The 19468-nt window shown below is 40.6% G+C and overlaps 2 protein-coding genes across 5 annotated transcripts in view; one reads left to right on the top strand and one right to left on the bottom strand.

The window, feature by feature from the left end:
- The window catches only part of LOC128697854 (glucose dehydrogenase [FAD, quinone]-like), a 172192-nt gene that overhangs the window by 141238 nt on the left and 11486 nt on the right, over positions 1–19468 (bottom strand). For 2 of the 4 annotated variants that reach the window (XM_053789801.2, XM_053789803.2), the window contains 3 exons: positions 18335–18432; positions 16090–16266; positions 13393–13851 (listed from right to left, as the gene is read on the bottom strand). In XM_053789801.2, the coding sequence (XP_053645776.1) occupies positions 13626–13851; positions 16090–16266; positions 18335–18432 (501 nt within the window). In that variant the 3' untranslated portion in view covers positions 13393–13625. Of the gene's footprint in view, positions 1–13392; positions 13852–16089; positions 16267–18334; positions 18433–19468 lie in introns of those variants that run through there. The other 2 variants (XM_053789802.2, XM_070099584.1) reach the window with 2 other exon arrangements.
- Positions 8019–12207, top strand: EbpIII (Ejaculatory bulb protein III). The gene is made up of 3 exons (XM_053789804.2): positions 8019–8167; positions 10288–10490; positions 11623–12207. The coding sequence occupies exons 1-3, from the start codon at positions 8115–8117 to the stop codon at positions 11760–11762; spliced, it is 396 nt and encodes a 131-aa protein (XP_053645779.1). The 5' UTR covers positions 8019–8114; the 3' UTR covers positions 11763–12207.

Raw genomic sequence — 19468 nt, 5'->3', positions numbered from 1 at the left:
GGAACATTCGCCTCTGCATATATGCTCTCAACTGGCGAGGAGCAAAAAGCACCTAGGCATAAATGTAATCCCTGATGATGGATGGGATTAAGTTTAGAAAGAGTTGCAGTAGAGGCCGCTGAGTATTCTGGAACATTGTATCAATCGCATCTGCTAGAAAAATGACAGGATGGATAATGAGAACCTTCAAAACTAGGGAGGCCAAGCCCATGATGACACTGTTCAGGTCACTTGTTCTATCTAGGCTGGAATATTGCTGCACACTAACAGCACCTTTCAAGGCAGGTGAAATTGCCGACCTAGAAAATGTACAGAGAAGTTTCACGGCGCGCATAACGGAGATAAAACACCTCAATTACTGGGAGCGCTCGAGGTTCCTAAACCTGTATTCCCTGGAACGCAGGAGGGAGAGATACATGATTATATACACCTGGAAAATCCTAGAGGGACTAGTACCGAACTTGCACACGAAAATCACTCACTACGAAAGCAAAAGAGTTGGCAGACGATGCACCATCCCCCCAATGAAAAGCAGGGGTGTCACTAGCACGTTAAGAAACCATACAATAAGTGTCAGGGGCCCGAGACTGTTCAACTGCCTCCCAGCACACATAAGGGGGATTACCAACAGACCCCTGGCAGTCTTCAAGCTGGCACTGGACAAGCACCTAAAGTCAGTTCCTGATCAGCCGGGCTGTGGCTCGTACGCTGGTTTGCGTGCAGCCAGCAGCAACAGCCTGGTTGATCAGGCTCTGATCCACCAGGAGGCCTGGTCACAGACCGGGCCGCGGGGGCGTTGACCCCCGGAACACTCTCCAGGTAAACTCCAGGTTACCGTACTCTAGTTTTGATCAAATTAGGGCTGAATGCAGTCGAAGTACCAGTATCAAGGTTCTATATCCCCGTTGAGGGGAGGGATGTAGAAATATTTGGCTCACATTTTCAGATAATATACCGTATATCCAATAACCTCAGCGCCATCTATCTTGATGATCCAAGTATGTTATTTATTGCATCTCAAAAGCCTAGCTTCCTCGTCCTCAATGGACGCAAAGAAATACTAAATGCGAAATAAGTTTCTAATTTAGTTAACATCAGTGTTCAAGATTTGAAACCTATCAGAATATGCTTTAAGTTATTGCATGGAAACTTACATCTAGATTTTTTCAGTGACAAACTGGCACCTACACAATGGAGAGGTAATAAGGTGTTTAGGCCTTTATTCTGTACCATTCAAGGCTAAGGGACTGAACACTTCATAATTAGTATCTCCATTTCTTCCAGTTTTCAGTTTATTCTCTACTGGGTTGAAAAAGGTACCAACGGGTGAAGTCTCTCTCCATTAAAATACCAAAATGTTGCACATGTTTGATCAAACTGGTAGTATTACCATTATGATAATTGTTGATTCAACTTCCTGAGTAGGGTCACACAGTCCACAATACAGATTGACTGCTCATATCCGGACTAGTAAAGAAAAAAAAACCAGTCTCAGTTGAGCAACATGTTCTTTTCTTTCCTCGTCAGAGAAAACATAATAAGTTTGGTTGTTAACATTGCACCAAACCCAAGACAGACCAATCAATTCCACATAACTTTTCTCTCTTTACTCGACGAGTAAAGAGTAATACCTGTGCGGGGTTCAAACTATTGTGTCCAGTGCAGTGTTAAGATTCATCAGATGGAAGGCCCTTGACAGGAGCCGGTCAAGGACTATATGAGAAATGTTACATGATGCTCATTTGAGAGGACCACACCAAGAGCCACCATATTGTTACAACACTCAAAAATAGGGGCTAAACCTACAAGGGTCGTTGAAAATGGTATAAAATACCGACAAGGGTCATGAAGCACCGTAAAGAGCAGGCCGTCTCGCCTTGGACCATATGTACAATGGACGACCATTTTTACGGGAATTACATTCATAGGGGGAGCGCTAAATCCGTAATGAGATTATACAGCACCTGAGGGAATGAGAGGCAATTAGGTCTGACCAAAGTTTAGGAGAGATTCAATTCACTGGACAATGAGCCAGTCATATATATCACCTTAGCCCCCACCCTCCCCATTAAAACTTTAGAGTGTAAAACCTGTGACAACCCATTGTGTGTTGATAAATTAGACACATGTGCAACTCTTGGGTATCTTTATTGAGGAAACGTTTCGCCACACAGTGGCTTCATCAGTCCATACATAGGAGAAACTTGAAGAACTTCTTGGGATCTTAATACTTAGGAATTCTTCGCTTGCCTAATTCTTGGGCACAACCTACTTCCATATTGAACAAATGTGACACTACCTATGACTGCTACACCTCTCCTGCCATACGGTTTATAAGCTGCTTCTCCGCTCATCTGCCGTATTCTACTCAAGATTGATGGACTGAACACATCGACTCAAGGTTGAGGGACTGATTACCTCATTCTCCTCCTGTTCAAGTTTCTCCTATGTATGGACTGATGAAGCCACTGTGTGGCGAAACGTTTCCTCAATAAAGATACCCAAGAGTTGCACATGTGTCTAATTTATCAACATGTCGGTTCTCTGAACCATTCATCTACAAACCCATTGTGTGCTATTAGCTACCGTCACTGTTGAGAGGGACAGGCCACTTCTGGAATGGGGCTCTAGCTAACATACAACCAGGTCATCCATATATCGGGAAGACACATGAGCAAACACTAAGATATATTTATTAAAAGAATGCCATATTGGCATTCTTAAGCCACCATATGTCACTTAGCGCATTATATATATATATATATATTATATATATATATTATATATATATATATATATATATATATATATATATATATATATATATATATATATATATATATATATATTATATATATATATATATATATATATATATATATATATATATATATATATATATATATATATATATATATATATATATATATATATATATATATATATATATATATATATATATATATATATATATATATATATATATATATATATATATATATATATATATATATATATATATATATATATATATATATATATATATATATATATATATTATATATATATATATATTATATGTCGTGCCGAATAGGCAGAACTTGCGATCTTGGCTTAAATAGCAACGTTCATCTTGCCATATACGACAAGTGAAAATTTGGATATGCAATAATTTCGCCAAAATCATTCTGAACCTAACGAGAAAAATATATTTCACTGTTTCTTTGGTATTAAATTATTGTAAATAAATCTAAAATGTATTTAGTTAGGCTAAAATAAATTGTTCTTGTTATAATAAGGTTAGGTAAGTTTTCTAAGATTCTTTTGGTGCAAAATTATAAATTTTTACATTATCATTAATGAAAAAAATATATCTTTAAACGTATAAGAGAAAATTTTAGAAAGGACTTAATTTTAAATGAGTTCTTACTAATTGGCCAGTTTTACATATTCGGCACGACAATATATATATATATATATATATATATTTATATATATATATATATATATATATATATATATATATATATATATATATATATATATATATATATGCATGCCCCAAGATCACAGTAAACAGGCGATTTCAGAATATGCAAAACAACCACTGAAAGAATAGTGAAATTCTAAGCGATTTCGTGACTTCTCGCATTATCAAGGAACTATAAAAGTAATATATAAAAGGAAGGCATATAAAGGGTCTAGACCACACCTCACCATCACATCCCGCAACAAAGCAACATCTGACGCGCGACGACACCAGACTCATAAGAAAGGAGGAACACTGCAGCAGGCCCACTGGCCCAACTAGACAGGTCCTTCACGACATCCCATTAACAAAATATTCTACCCAAGAATTAAGATTTATTATTTGTCCAATGTATTATTAAATTCTTCCCAAATTTTATTAATTATAAATGGATACGATTCATATACACCAAAGGAAATATTCATATTGTCAAAACTGCTATAATGAAACAAGATTCAATTATATTCCTGTCGACCATGGACTTGCTTGATACTACTTTCTCAACTTTTTGAAGATCAATTGGATGGTTAAAATCTCTCACATAAATAGAGCATTGGAATCTTGTCCAGTTCTAATGCTATATTTGTTGTTTTAATCTTAGTTCGAGACTTTTACCAGTTTGACCGTAATACACTATCGCAAATTTTACAAGGAATCTTATACACACATCCGTCAGCATTTTGGGGGGAATTCTTCGTCAAAAATTTGTTTTTACTGTATCAAGATTTTTAAATACAACTTTGATATTTAAAGTTTTAAGAAGAGAAGGCATATCAACCAAGTTAAGACTTTTAATATCTAGACCCTTTATATGCCTTCCTTTGTTATATTACTTTTATAATTCCTTGATAATGTGAGAAGTCACGAAAGCGCTTGGAATTTCACTATTCTTCCACAGTGGATTTTTGCACACGCGCACACGCACACACACACACACACACACACACACACACACACACACACACACACACACACACACACACACACACACACACACACACGTGGTTCTGTGCTTTGAATACATAGTAGAGCTGCAAGTGGAGAGAATAACAGGAGTTGAATGGGAAAAGCCTGACTATAAAAGAGGGGACTACATAGGGTTGAAGAACTTCCTGCGGGAGGTCCAGTGGGACAGAGAACTGGCAGGAAAGCCAGTAAATGAAATGATGGAATATGTAACAACAAAATGCAAGGAGGCAGTGGAAAGGTTTATTCCCAAGGGCAACAGTAACAACGGGAAGACCAGAACGAGCCCCTGGTTTACCCGACGGTGTAAGGAGGCAAAAACAAAGTGCAATAGAGAATGGAAAAAGTACAGAAGGCAGAGAACACACGAAAATAGGGAGATCACTCGCAGAGCCAGGAATGAGTACGCACAGGTAAGGAGGGAGGCCCAGCGACAGTATGAAAATGACATAGCATCGAGAATCAAGACTGACCCGAAACTGTTGTATAGCCACATCAGGAGGAAGACAACAGTCAAAGACCAGGTGATCAGATTAAGGACAGAAGGTGGAGAACTCACAAGAAATGATCAGGAGGTATGTGAGGAGCTGAACAGGAGATTTAAGGAAGTTTTTACAGTAGAGACAGGAAGGGCTGTGGGAAGACAGCACAGAAGGGAACATCAAGAGGGAATATACCAACAAGTGTTGGATGACATGCGAACAACTGAGGAGGAGGTGAAGAAGCTCTTAAGTGACCTTGACACCTCAAAGGCAATGGGACCGGACATCTCCCCATGGGTCCTTAGAGAAGGAGCAGAGATGCTATGCGTGCCTCTAACCACAATCTTCAACACATCCCTTGAAACTGGGCAACTACCTGATAAATGGAAGACAGCTAATGTAGTCCCCATATTTAAGAAAGGAAACAGAAACGAGGCACTAAACTACAGACCTGTGTCTCTGACATGTATTGTGTGCAAAGTCATGGAGAAGATTATCAGGAGGAGAGTGGTCGAACACCTGGAAAGGAACAAGATTATAAATGAAAACCAGCATGGGTTCATGGAAGGCAAATCTTGTATCACAAACCTCCTGGAGTTTTATGACAAGGTAACAGAAGTAAGACACGAGAGAGAGGGGTGGGTAGATTGCGTTTTCCTAGACTGCAGGAAGGCCTTTGACACAGTTCCCCACAAGAGATTAGTGCAGAAGCTGGAGGATCAGGCGCACGTAAAAGGGAGGGCACTGCAATGGATAAGGGAATACCTGACAGGGAGGCAGCAACGAGTCATGGTACGTGAAGAGGTATCACAGTGGGCGCCTGTTACGAGCGGGGTCCCACAGGGGTCAGTTCTAGGACCAGTGCTATTTTTGATATCTGTGAACGACATGATGGAAGGAATAGACTCTGAAGTGTCCCTGTTCGCAGATGACGAAGTTGATGTGAAGAATTAAATCGGACGAGGATGAGGCAGGACTGCAAAGAGACCTGGACAGGCTGGACATGTGGTCCAGCAACTGGCTTCTCGAATTCAATCCAGCCAAATGCAAAGTCATGAAGATTGGGGTGGGGCAAAGAAGACCGCAGACAGAGTATAGGCTAGGTGGACAAAGACTACAGACCTCACTCAGGGAGAAAGACCTTGGGGTGACCATAACACCGAGCACATCACCGGAGGCACACATCAACCAAATAACCGCTGCAGCATATGGGCGCCTGGCAAACCTGAGAATAGCGTTCCGATACCTTAATAAGGAATCGTTCAAGACACTGTACACTGTGTACGTTAGGCCCATACTGGAGTATGCAGCACCAGTCTGGAACCCACACCTGGTCAAGCACGTCATGAAGTTAGAGAAAGTACAAAGGTTTGCAACAAGGCTAGTCCCAGAGCTCAAGGGAATGTCGTACGAGGAAACGTTAAGGGAAATCGGACTGACGACACTGGAGGACAGAAGGGTCAGGGGAGACATGATAACGACATACAAGATACTGCGGGGAATAGACAAGGTGGACAGAGATAGGATGTTCCAGAGAGGGGACACAGGGACAAGGGGTCACAACTGGAAGCTGAAGACTCAGACGAGTCACAGGGACGTTAGGAAATATTTCTTCAGTCAGAGTTGTCAGCAAGTGGAATAGCCTAGCAAGTGTAGTGGAGGCAGGAACCATACATAGTTTTAAGAAGAGGTATGACAAAGCTCAGGAAGCAGAGAGAGAGGATCCAGTAGGGATCAGTGAAGAGGCGGGGCCAGGAGCCGAGTCTCGACCCCTGCAACCACAATTAGGTGAGTACAATTAGGTGAGTACACACACACACACACACACACACACACACAAGGTTAGTTCCAGAGCTAAGGGGATTGTCCTATGAAGAAAGGTTAAGGGAAATCGGCCTGGCGACACTGGAGGACAGGAGGGTCAGGGGGAGACATAACGACAAAGTACTGCGCGGAATAGACAAGGTGGACAAAGACAGGATGTTCCAGGGAGGGGTCACAGAAACAAGAGGTCACAATTGGAAGTTGAAGACACAAACGAGTCAGATATTAGGAAATATTTCTTCAGTCAGAGTTGTCAGACAGTGGAATAGCCTAGAAAATGACGTAGTGGAGGCAGGAACTATACATAGTTTTAAGACGAGGTTTGATAAAGCTCATGGAGCAGGGAGAGAGAGGGCCCAGTAGCAACCGGTGAAGAGGCGGGGGCCAGGAGCTAAGACTCGACCCCTGCAACCACAAATAGGTGAGTACACACACAACTAATTTATATATATATATTAGTTATTTATTTCACATACACTCATTTTAACTATGTTAGTGTGATCGAGGTCCCAGGACCGAAACTTTTCTAATAAATATGTCCTGGTGTTTGCTCACGTGTCTTTTTTAACCAATTTGTCGGTATCTATAACCAAGGTTTATGAAATATATCGGAAGACCTAGAAGCCATCATGGCCGCACCTCCCAAGACCACGACAAAGTTTGTTGTGCAACACTGCCTCGCTAAACCCCGGAAACAGAACTAAGCCTCATCTCGGACGAACTGTTGCATACAAAATACATTTTAATGGGGAAGAGCTAAACCCACAGGAGTTATAGTGCACCTGGAGGAATATGAGGCAATCATATATGCAAAAAGGGAAAAGACAGGTCCGATTCATTGTATCAAGACACCATCTCACTGGCATCAGTCAACTTCCCTTGAGGGGTGTTGCTCAAGAGCTGCTGGAAAAACCGGAATCTGCCCAGCAGTCTCAAGAACAGAGGAAAAAAATATTACTTGTGCCAAAAAAACAAGAGGGTATTTGGTTCTTAGCCAGATCCTCCTGACCCAAACTCCATCACCACCACTTAGACAAGGATGCCGAAGAGGCAAGATATTATTAATCAAATTAACACCATATCCGAGAGGGTCTACGAGAGATAGAGGAAAGGGTAACTGAAGACAGGCAGAACTCAACAAAGAATGATACGAAACACTAAGGCGAACAAGATACTGGAGATGTATGACAATACTATTCCAGGTTGTGTCCAACTCTGTCGTGAGGGGGAGAGAAAAAAAAAAAAAAGGTGTCCGTGAAGTTGCAGTTACTCAAGGATGGCTGGCAACTCAGAAGGATATCTCGGGTATATAAATGGAACCTATCCCCGTCGTGAATCACTCCAGCTTCAAGATCAACAGCAAAATGTGAGTATTTCTCTGACGTATTTTTAAATTTACCATTGTCTTCTCAATGATGGATTGTGGTGTATAAGCTAAACTCAGTGCTTGAAGAAGACTGATATCAAAATTCAAAGTAAATCTCGAAAAATGTTAATAAAATTAAAGTGCAAAACTCTTAAAGTTTCAAACAGCCAAGACATTTTAAGATGTTTGCACATGTGGCTCATCACGTCCAGGACCCTTTCAGACGGGACACTAATCTGACAATTTGTGTATTGTTAGGAAGGTAACCGTCCTGTTTGATAACTTCATCTCCCACGACGAACCAAGCACCATAAAAACTACAAGTATATGTTCACACTAACACAGTTTTAAAACTTCTAGAAAAACTGATAAAAGTTTATAGGTTTATCCATATATAAAGATACTCAAGTAATTTAATATAGACAGAGGTTTCCCTTTCACTAAGAGTATTGGAATACTTTTATTATTAAAGTTTTCTTGGCTGGTGGAGTTGCATGCAGTCTTGATTACCCTCGTAGTTGATAGGCTTTAAATTGAATTAACCATTAAACCCGTAGGGATCATATAACGACTGAGGGAATAAGGAGGTAATCAGGTTCGATCCATGGGAAGGATTTCTTAACTTGGATCAAGAGCTTACCAACATTAAGGCGCTCCCCCATGGTATTAATAAGCTTAAGCCTTCTGTTTACACTTTTACTTTTGTATATAAATAGTGTAACAAGTGTCCTTACAAACACAAGCATCGCTGTACTGGTTTGTCCTGCTACCCTTAACACCTAGTGTGCGGTAGCATCCAAGGCTACAGTTATCTTGTATGTACCAAGGTTATGTCGATTCCATAGGATTATTAACATACATACGGAAACAGTGAACGCTTGGGAAATGGTCAGTAACCTGGTTTGATCCTAGAAAGGGAGAAGAGTATTTGCATACCTTGGATTAAGACCCATTCACTGATAACGAGGCACTGTCCTTGATGGACCTAATTTTATTAATGGTATTGTGTGTACTATATTCACAAGAGAAAAGCTAAGTGATGGTAGCCTAGTGATTCTCGGCAAATGTTAAATGTCTTGCATAAATTTTTTTTTTAAATGTCAAGTATATATGCCACAAGTAATTCCAGCTAGTGAAGCTGCAAATACTCTTATGCAATCAACTTGTGTACTACACAGAAGAGAACTTTGTGTACACGCTTTTCTACATTAAGGCTGGATTATACACACTGTACCACTTGCACCCACTGTGGTTGTGTGTACTCAGAAGGCGGGAGTCGCTTGCATCTACTTAAAATTAACTTTGTAATCATTTTCACATTTCAAGAATTTCAATTACAGTTCCTAATAAATTTTCAGATGGTTTAAACAATTTTACTTTTCTTTATTACAGATTATCAGTTTTGCAGAACCTTTTACGGTAGATTATGATTATTATTATAAACACATTGCCCGTTTCCCACCAAGGTAGGGTGGCCCTAAAAACAAACTTTCATCATTAGCTCCATCACTATCTTGCCAGAGGCATACTTACACTACAGTTATAAAACTGCAACATTAACACCCCTCCAGAGCATAGACACTACTTCCCGTCTCCAGGACTCAAGTCCGGCCTGCCGGTTTCCCAGAATCCCTTCATACTACCCTGCTCCACTCCAATATTCTATAATAAAGAAGCGTTACACCTACAAGGGTTATAATATTATAATAAAGTTCAGCGCTAAACCCGAAAGGGTCATACATGTAGCCCTGCGTTACTCAATAAAAATTTAACAAATTAGGTAGCTAGGGCTCATGTTTACAGCTAGTGAATTTACACGTTACAAGTCATACCTTCACTTCTTTCAGAGCTCTGCCCTATCTAAAGTTTAAAAACTCCCGAAGGTACAACCCACAACAGTGTCTCCTGATACTCTCGCATACCTATTTACTGCTATGTAAAAAAGGGGCAGCAGGTATAAGGAGATTTATGTTTTTTCCATCTTGCTTGGGGAAAGTAAGCCAGGACCGTCGAGTCCACTCACTTTTTAAAGCAGTTCTGAACCATTATGTCTCTTGTATACTACCGCATTTTTTCATATGTAGTTTTGAATATCTGAAATGTTCTATTTTGTTATACAGGAGAAATGTTGTGTGTTTAGTGGCGGCTTTGGCTGTGCTGGTGGTGGCTGCCGAGGCTCAGGAGGCACAGACAGCCTTCCTGGCTACACTTACACCGGAACAAATCGCCCAGCTGTCTGCCCAGGAGGGTCTTGATGCTATGATAGTCTGTTACAAGCAAAAGGACGACCCACAATGCACCGAACTAGTGACGAACACTCTAGGTTAGTTACTTTCACACTGTAGCACATTCACATATCAAACGCACTCTAGAAAATATTTTTCTATATGATTTTTGAACTTAAAATGAGGTTAGAATCTGTGACTTCTAGCTCCATCTCCCACTTCCTCCAAAACAATCACAATGTACTATTCGCCTTCATCTGTTTGCTTCTACATACTATGCTGCTCTTCAAACGCCAGACAGTTGTGTCTTAAAACGGTTCTCCATTCTAACTTAAAACAGGACAAAGTGCACTCCAAGTTCGGACCAAGAACCACCATGGTGGTCTGTTAATGAACAACGTCAAGTTCCTACAGGTCATTCTCGTTTTACAAAACACTAGGATAGTGGTTATTCAGCGCTTTACTCATGTTCATTTTCTAACAGATTTACATTACCAATTTTCTATCGTCACTAATTCACTTTCATATTATATAAATATATGATTAGAAAGTAAAACCATTTAAAATACCATTATTTCACATTCCACAATCCATATCCATAATTCGTTCCATGTCATCTACAGTATTGTTTGCAAATTTAAAAAAGAGGAAATTTATCTATTTATGAGGAGCTTTGAGGAGTGTAGCACCGTGGGAAGAGGGATATCTTAGGGTAAGAGTAGCACTCCTCCCAGATTAGAGGCCCTCTCCCTAGACAAACTACTATAATTTCACCACCATATTAGGGTGACAGTCAGGAAGTGGGGAATCTTTCTCGTAATAATCATTTTGTGACTGATGCTCATATTCAACCCTCAGACTTGTGTTGTGGAGTGGTGCCATGTTTTACACGATGTCTTCCACTGATGGTCACTTAGCTCTTAAATCTTGAGAGCTCTTGTCAAAATTCGGAGCTAACATCCCCTTCCTCTGATCAAATTTGACTGCTTCCCAAACTCCAAGCGATAAACCCTTAGAGGGTTAGCGCTATCATAAATATATTACAATTTAGTCTTTAGACACCAAATGTCTCCGGTAGAAATACCTTTTATTCCCCCCCCAACGTACCCGGATGAGTTAATATTTAGAATACATAAGCATCTTTTGTCTAGTAATTTTAAATTTATGAATTACACAAATAAATAACTAATATTTTGTGGTTGGTAAATTATGCCTTTTTGTGCCCCACAGCCGAGTTACCAGAACTGCTGAGGACCAACTGTGGTCTCTGTAGTGAAGCTCAAAGGAAACTCCTGGATGATGTTCTTGATCAGGTCACCAAGGAATTCCCAGATAAATTCAACCAGCTGAGGAAACTCATTTTCAGCTAACGTAGCAGATGACAATCTTGCTGGCATGTCTAGGCTAATACAGTTGCTGACAATTTTGCTGACATGCAGGAGCCTTGCATCAAGCTGTACTGCTCTATGACAACCATCAACCTCCACTCCTGCTGCTTCTCTTTCCTCTAAACTCGTCACTCCTCATCCAATCCAATATTGTATTTGCAAATTCTCCATTTAATTACTGGCTGCTTGTTTTTTTAACTCAAAACCGGTAATCAGCTATATTTGTGGTCAGCAGACTGCTAGCACAAAAAAGCATTACCATAATTTCTATTTCAACTTTTCACGAGTGACATTTCCCAGTGCTGCTCTTCAAGCTGGCGTCTTGAAGGAAAATGTCTTCCTCCAATCTTTACTGCCTCCTATCTGCCAGATTCTGTATGGTTTACAGGCTTAGCTCTTCCATAAACAATAAATACTAAATGCACTACTTAGAGTTTGTCTGGAACCTTCAATATAATGAACTTACATCTGTCAACCGATTCATAACTAAATTGAAATACTGGTCTGGCTCCCACTGCTCAACTGTGAATTACCGCATTCATGATGGAGCGCTAAACCTGTAGGGGTCAGACATTTCGTCTGGTGGATGAAGGGTTATTAAGGTTAAGTGTTGTGACAGGTTTATTCCTCCCAGACCTGATCTGTTCCTATTTGCAGCATTTAATTCTTAAGAAAAGTGTTCTTTCCTTGAGCAAATCCCTAAACTACCCCCGAGATTTCCCTCAGGACTGCTGATGACTTGCTCCTAAAAACTTGCCCAGACCGGATGCCACAGACAAGATTACTTTGTCCTCGTAACTACTGACTTGTGTATACCCACCATTTAGGTAAATTTGCAAATTTTGGATACTATAAACCAAGTTTCACTCGCCGAGAACCTTTAAGCTTTTATGAAACTTTCGGAGAAAGAAATGTCTACCTGGAAGGCATTCCGGGGATCAACGCCCCCGCGGCCCGGTCCACGACCAGGCCTCCCAGGGGATCAGGGCCTGATCAACCAGGCTGTTACTGTAGCTAAATAAAATATACAAACGTTGCAAATGTGTCCGTTAACCTGAACTACTTTTGTCAAAATGACCTTCAACTGCAAACTGCTTGGTCACCAATGTCTCTAACATCACCGGACAGTAACAACCGACAGCTGCAACAGAACAGTCCCAAGCAACAACTGACATGATCAATATAAGCGAGGCATGCACAGTACCATACACAAACAAAAACACACCTCAACGTCCACGATAAACTAGAATAGTTCACCAACTGTCATAGAACGAAATGACACTCCGAGATGACTAATTAATTTGCATTATTTTTGGGACTAAGATTCGTTCGAATTTTTAAACCCGAAAGGGCACCCAGGATAACCCAAGAAAATCAAATACGACCCCACACCAGTCGGCTAACACCCAGGTACCTACTTACTGCTAGGTGAACAGGGGCAGCAGGTGTAAAACCATGCCCAATGTTTTCACTCGTGCCGGAAACTTAACCCGGATACCAAGGGAAGAGCTTGTCAACCGAGCCCACTGCGTTGGCGAAACTGTCAGTAGTTATATACAGTTGTATTTCCCTTTACCCAGTAGTAAATTATGTGGAGGCAAAGAGAAATAACTTTTGGTAGAACATTTTATATTAAAACAAAGACGTACACGGTATTTAGAGTCAGCACCCAGCTCTATTTTTGAAGACCTGTTAAAGAAATAGAATCTTGCAGAACCATCAGAGCTGACTTATGCGACAGATTTTTGTTAAATCTCCACTCAGAGTTTTCATGTCAACCAGCAAAGATTTATTAGTCCGAGAGACCGGGAATCACACTTCGGCAGCCTCTCCAGTGTATCCTCGTCAAAGTTCCTCACCCCGCTCTCTGGGGAAGTCGTTGTGTACTTCCTCATAGTCAATGAATGGCTTTAGGAGGGGAGGAGAGGGCGTTTCTGCAGAAGCCCAGTAAGTTCTGATCATATGGGCGGCCTTCTCTGCTACCATGGTCACTGGGGCATTTATGTTACCAGTCGGGATGGTCGGAAAGATGGAGGCGTCCGCTACCCGCAGACCAGACACTCCATACACCCTGTAGGTCACAACAGTTAGTCCACGAAGCAGGGATTAAAACCTTGTATTAAGAGTACCAGAGCGAGGGACTATAAAATTATTTCAGTTAATCAGATTTCTGAATTTTATGGAAACATTTAATGCAGGCGTGAGATACACGACAATGTACACTTGGAAAATCTAGACACATTAGTACCAAACTTCCACACGAAAATCACTCCCTATGAAAGCAAGACTCGGTAGGAGATGCAACATTCCCCCAGTGAAAAGCAGGGGCGCCACGAGTACACAGAGATAACACAATAAGTGTCCGGGGCCCAAGACAGTTCAACTGCCTCCCAGCATACATAAGGGGGATTAACAATAGACCCCTGGCTGTCTTCAAGAAGGCACTGGACAAGCACCTAAAGTCAGTACCTGACCAACCGGGCTGTGGTTCGTACGTCAGTTTGCGTGCGGCCAGCAGTAACAGCCTAGTTGATCAGACCCTGATTCACCATGAGGCCTGGTCTCAGACCTAGCCGCGGGGGCGTTGACCCTCGAAACCCTCTCCAGGTATACTCCAGCAGGATAACGGCAGGAAATATACCGGTGGAATATTGGTTTAGGACATTTTCTAGTAGAGGGAGGTATAGGACAGTTTACTCGGGACGTTACTGGGTAAATCAGCATATGTTACAGGGTGCTGCTTCACAGAACTTTCAAAATATATACCATGCTAGAACAAGCTCCATTTATCATTGTGCTGGAATGCGAAAGCTATGAATGTTGATGCCAATCTCAAATATTCCCGAAATTTCAATTTTATCCCCTACGAACCACTAGAAAAACACGCAGACTTGCCTACTGTAAATAACTTCAGCTATGAAAAACATTGGGGCCCAGTCCCTGGACCAATTACATGCCTCTAACCTTTCGACTGTATCCACAGGATGGGTATGGAGTACATGATTAAGCATTAAAGCTAAGCTGTTCACTCTTACTGTCATAGAAAGTCCGGAAGTATTCAAAGTATACTTTGCAAGATTTCTAGCAGAATATAGAGAAAAATTATTGTTGCAAAGTTACGAAGGTCTAATCTGCTGCTTAACTGCTATACAAAACTCAAGAGCAATTAAGAATGGGTAACCCTTAAACTAGGATTTAAATGTACAGGAATAGGTCAAGAATTGTCAATCAAAAGTCAAGACTAAGATTTTCAGAGGTTTAGCGTGTAATTGGACAAATTTCTGTACTGTTGTGTACCATTGCCCAATGCAAGTAAATTTTTGGTTTAGAAAAACACGCAAGCAAACACTAGGCCATATATAGTGTTTGCTACTTTGTAACTAGTTCAGTTATCAATCTTGGGGTCCAGTCCCTGGACCCATTATATACCTCTAATATTTTGACTACCGCCCACGGGATGGGTATGGGCTGCATAATTAAGATATTAAACAAACTTGTGTTTTTCTAAACCAACTTGGTATAACTCACGAAATCGTAATGACAACTGCAAACAAGCCATACCACAGGCGGGATTGAACCTATGGTCAGAGTTATACAACTCCAGACCGATGCGTTAGCCACTGGGCCAGCTGGCTACATTAAGATTCATCCAACTAGGAATATTCGCACACAATAGTTAGGTTAGCATAGGCACCACTTACCACAAATACAAGTTTTTGAGGGGACTTGAGCTAGAATTCGTCACGGCCACGCTCGGGGGGGGGGGTAGATTAGTCTGTAAAAGCTTGCATTTGTGGTCTTAGTGGTGCCTATGCTAACCTTCCTATGATGTATTAATATACCTAGTTGGATGAATCTTATTGTAGCCAGCAGGCCCACTGGCTAACGCGTCGGTCTGGAGTTTATTACACTGGCCGCGGGTTTTATCCCCACCCCACGCAACCAGATTAGGTTAGGCAAGGTTCGTCAGGAAACAGGACAATCGTTTCCTGACGCGGGTCTTAGATGACCCGCCGTTGGAGCTTTTGGTCATCTGACAGAGGCCTTCCACTGGCTTCCCGGTTCACCCCTTTAAAATTATGGTCATAGTTATAACCATTTTATGACTATGGTTGGTTTAACCAGAGCTTAAGGAAAAGTTGACCAAAAACTTGACAAATTTGAAGATATTTAAGATGGTCTTTAGACAGTTCAGCCAAGCTGAGTTTGATCAGTATTTGAGGTGAAGCAAATTCTTGGGTAGCTTTGGTATAGCCAGTAGGCCTGCTGCAGTGTTCCTCTTTTTATGTAACCTAGGAACACTACTAACCTGAGCTGGGGATCTACAACAGCAGCTGGGTCCCAGACTGGCCCCATTTTGGCGGTGCCGCTGTAGTGGTAAATGGTGTAGGTGAGGTGACGGAAAGAGCACTGCCAGTAATCACTCTTCCCCACCAAGTGTTCACACCCCGGCACTGGGTGGTCGAAAAACAATGCGCCAAACCTCCTGTACACGATATTTATTATTAAAATGTCAAACAATGAATAACTATTTGCCAAGCACTTGCATCATATTGTTATATTAAAATTTATGCCACCATGCAGTAAGCTTTATAAAATTTAATCAGACTTACTGAAGCCTACTATACAGGCGAAACGCTATCTACTAACATTTACAACCGCTTTTTGTGTAGCAAAAATAAAATATAATCAACAATACACTAACACTGACAGCCTTCTTTACCTAATAGTTAATAAATACCAAGTGTGTAGACTGTTGTGGGTCGCATCCTGGGGCGAGGACCTATAGGAGTCCAGCGGATGCAAGTTACAACTTTGCTTTTTTTTTGGGGGGGGGGATTATCCTGGATTTTTAACCCCGTACCATTCATTATCTTAAAATCTTATGCCACTTGCGTCTTCAACACTCGCTATACTAGTTCACGCTTAACTATTGCCCTTGATAATCTTAAAACTGAATCAAAGGTTGAACGGCAAACGTTAAACATTACTAGACGCAAATTAATTATATCGCTGAAACCAATGCTCTTGGCTGACAGGACTTGGGCATCTCACCCAAATCTTGCCACGCTCAACACCATTGTTAACGAGGAAGTACTAAAAATATCTACATAGATGACAGCAAATAAACACACTCAACACTGATAAAACCTGTATTATGTTTGGTAACAAAGCAGGTGATGTACAATTAAATATTAAGATCGACTACAGTCTTATTGCTAAACATAACGAGGGCAAATTCCTGGGCCTACACATCGACAGCAACCTGAAATTAAAAGGACACAAGTGCAACTAATGTGACATTTATTGTGGCAACGTTTCGCTCTCCATGAGCTTTATCAAGCCATTACAAACAATACATGGACACAGAGGGTATATAAAGGCTCAGAGTGAGGTGCAATACTAGTGAGGTAACATTTCGATGTTCACAGTGGTAGTAGTGGTAGTGACAAAAGTAATACTCTTGTACGAATTAATTGCTCTATCATATTGCAACTAATGTCACATTAGTTGCACTTGTGTCCTTTTACTTTACATATTGTCGGTAATTCTACCAACTTTATTACAACCTGAAATTCAGCACCCATATCCAACACGACAAAGAAAGTATCCAAAACTGCTGGGATCCTCTCTAAGATACGTTACTTCGTACCACAATCAGCCCTACTCACACTATACTATTCACTCGTCTATCTGCCTCGCATATGCCATTTGTGCCTGGGGATCAGCAGCATTTACCCACAAAAAGCCGCAGGACTAATTATCACGCAATCCTATGCCAGGCAACCCCCTCCCCTCTTCAAAGACCTAAACTTACTCACAGTTCAAAACATCCACACTTACTACTCTGCAATCTACAGAATCATAAATTCCAATATTAACCCTAAATTAAAATACTTTCTTGATAGTTGTGACAGAACCCAGACATAATACTAGACACAAACTTCTCTCTAACATTCCCCGTGTCTGGATAAATCTATACAAAAATTCGATGTACATGAAAGAGCCTAAAATCTGGAACTCCCTGCCTGAAAACTCTAGAACTGCAGACAACTGCCATTTTCAAAAGCACCGTTCAAAAAAAATCTCATCTCCCTCACCCCACCAGTAGCTAACCACGTGAAAATACTATCTCGCACATATCCAAAGCAAAATATACTTATTGATATCCGACTCCCCCTAATTTACACATGACTAAAAATTCTGATTACAGCTATTGCTTTATAATTCTTAAGCTAGTCCAATATAGAAACTATCAGGCCAAACAGAGACCATTTCCATTAATAGATAAACTAATGTTTTAAGTTCTTAAATATTTTGAACTACCTCCATTTTGTAAATGTAGTTAATCACTACAATTATTTAACCTTAATACCAGTATAATTCATGTCCTGTGTTAATACAGAGTAAGAACTAGTATTAGTCTGCCCGAAATGCCAAGGCGTACTAGTGGCCTTCTTTGTAATATGTAATAATACATGTAAACCCCACATTGTAATATTAACAGAAAAAGAATTTTAATTTTAATTCAGACAAAGTTGGATAGGCCTTACTTTCTGAAGGCAGTACTGTTACCAACACGCAAAGCGAAGAGAAGGCCCTCCTCCAGCACCTGCACGTCCTCTATGTTAGTGAGGTAGTTCGCGAATATCTGTAATGTGCAAGAAAGGTATAAAATACCGACAATATGAAAGTTAAGACACATGTGCAACATCTGGATATCTTTATTGTAGTAGACGTTTCGCCATCCAGTGGCTTTATCAATACAGATTCTAGGACATAATAGGAAGACAGTAGAACTATATACAAAAGATGAGGTAATCAGTCCCTCGGCCTTGGAGTTAGTGTTCACAGCATCGATGCTGTGAACACTAACTCCAAGGCCGAGGGACTGATTACCTCATCTTTTGTATATAGTTCTACTGTCTTCCTATTATGTCCTAGAATCTGTATTGATAAAGCCACTGGATGGCGAAACGTCTACTACAATAAAGATATCCAGATGTTGCACATGTGTCTTAACTTTAATATCTGTAATATTTAATAAATCAATCCAAGTACAAGACATACAGGTATTTATGAAGATCCGTATAGAAAAAGTTAGACTTTTTTGAGGGGGGTTAACCTAGGTAATTTACACATGATAAACTATGTATGATTACCGTACTTAGTGTACGTGTACCTAAAACTTTTTTAAAAAAAAAAAGTCGGCAATCTCCCACCTAGGCAGGGTGACCCAAAAAGAAAAAATACCCAAAAAGAAAATACTTTCATCATTCAACATTTTCACCTCATTCACACAATCACTGTTTTTGCAGAGGTGCTCAGAATACAACAGTTTAGAAGCATATACGTATGAAGACACAACATATCCCTCCAAACTGCCAATATCCCAAACCCCTCCTTTAAAGTGCAGGAATTACACTTCCCACCTCATCCTTCATAAATCCATCCGCTGACACGTCAACTCCCAAATATCTGAAAACATTCACTTCTTCCATACTCCTCCTCCCCAATTTGATATCCAATTTTTCTTTATCTAGATCATTTGATACCCTCATCACCTTACTCTTCTCTATGTTCACTTTCAACTTTCTACTTTTACACACACTCCCAAACTCGTCCACTAACCTATCACAGTAAAAGAGTAAGTAGTTTATCCTAGGAGCAAGGAGCGAAATTTATCA

Source organism: Cherax quadricarinatus, chromosome 68 (genome assembly GCF_038502225.1).
Source record: "Cherax quadricarinatus isolate ZL_2023a chromosome 68, ASM3850222v1, whole genome shotgun sequence".
NCBI classification, from domain to species: domain Eukaryota; kingdom Metazoa; phylum Arthropoda; class Malacostraca; order Decapoda; family Parastacidae; genus Cherax; species Cherax quadricarinatus.
This window is presented reverse-complemented; position numbering and strand designations above follow the sequence as displayed.

Bases quoted from the DNA above. Each gene is read 5' to 3' on its own strand.
- EbpIII (XM_053789804.2), top strand. From the start codon at position 8,115: ATGGAACCTATCCCCGTCGTGAATCACTCCAGCTTCAAGATCAACAGC. The intron at 8,168-10,287 runs GTGAGTATTTCT...TTTGTTATACAG, and splicing joins TTCAAGATCAACAGCAAAAT to GAGAAATGTTGTGTGTTTAG. The intron at 10,491-11,622 runs GTTAGTTACTTT...TGTGCCCCACAG, and splicing joins ACTAGTGACGAACACTCTAG to CCGAGTTACCAGAACTGCTG.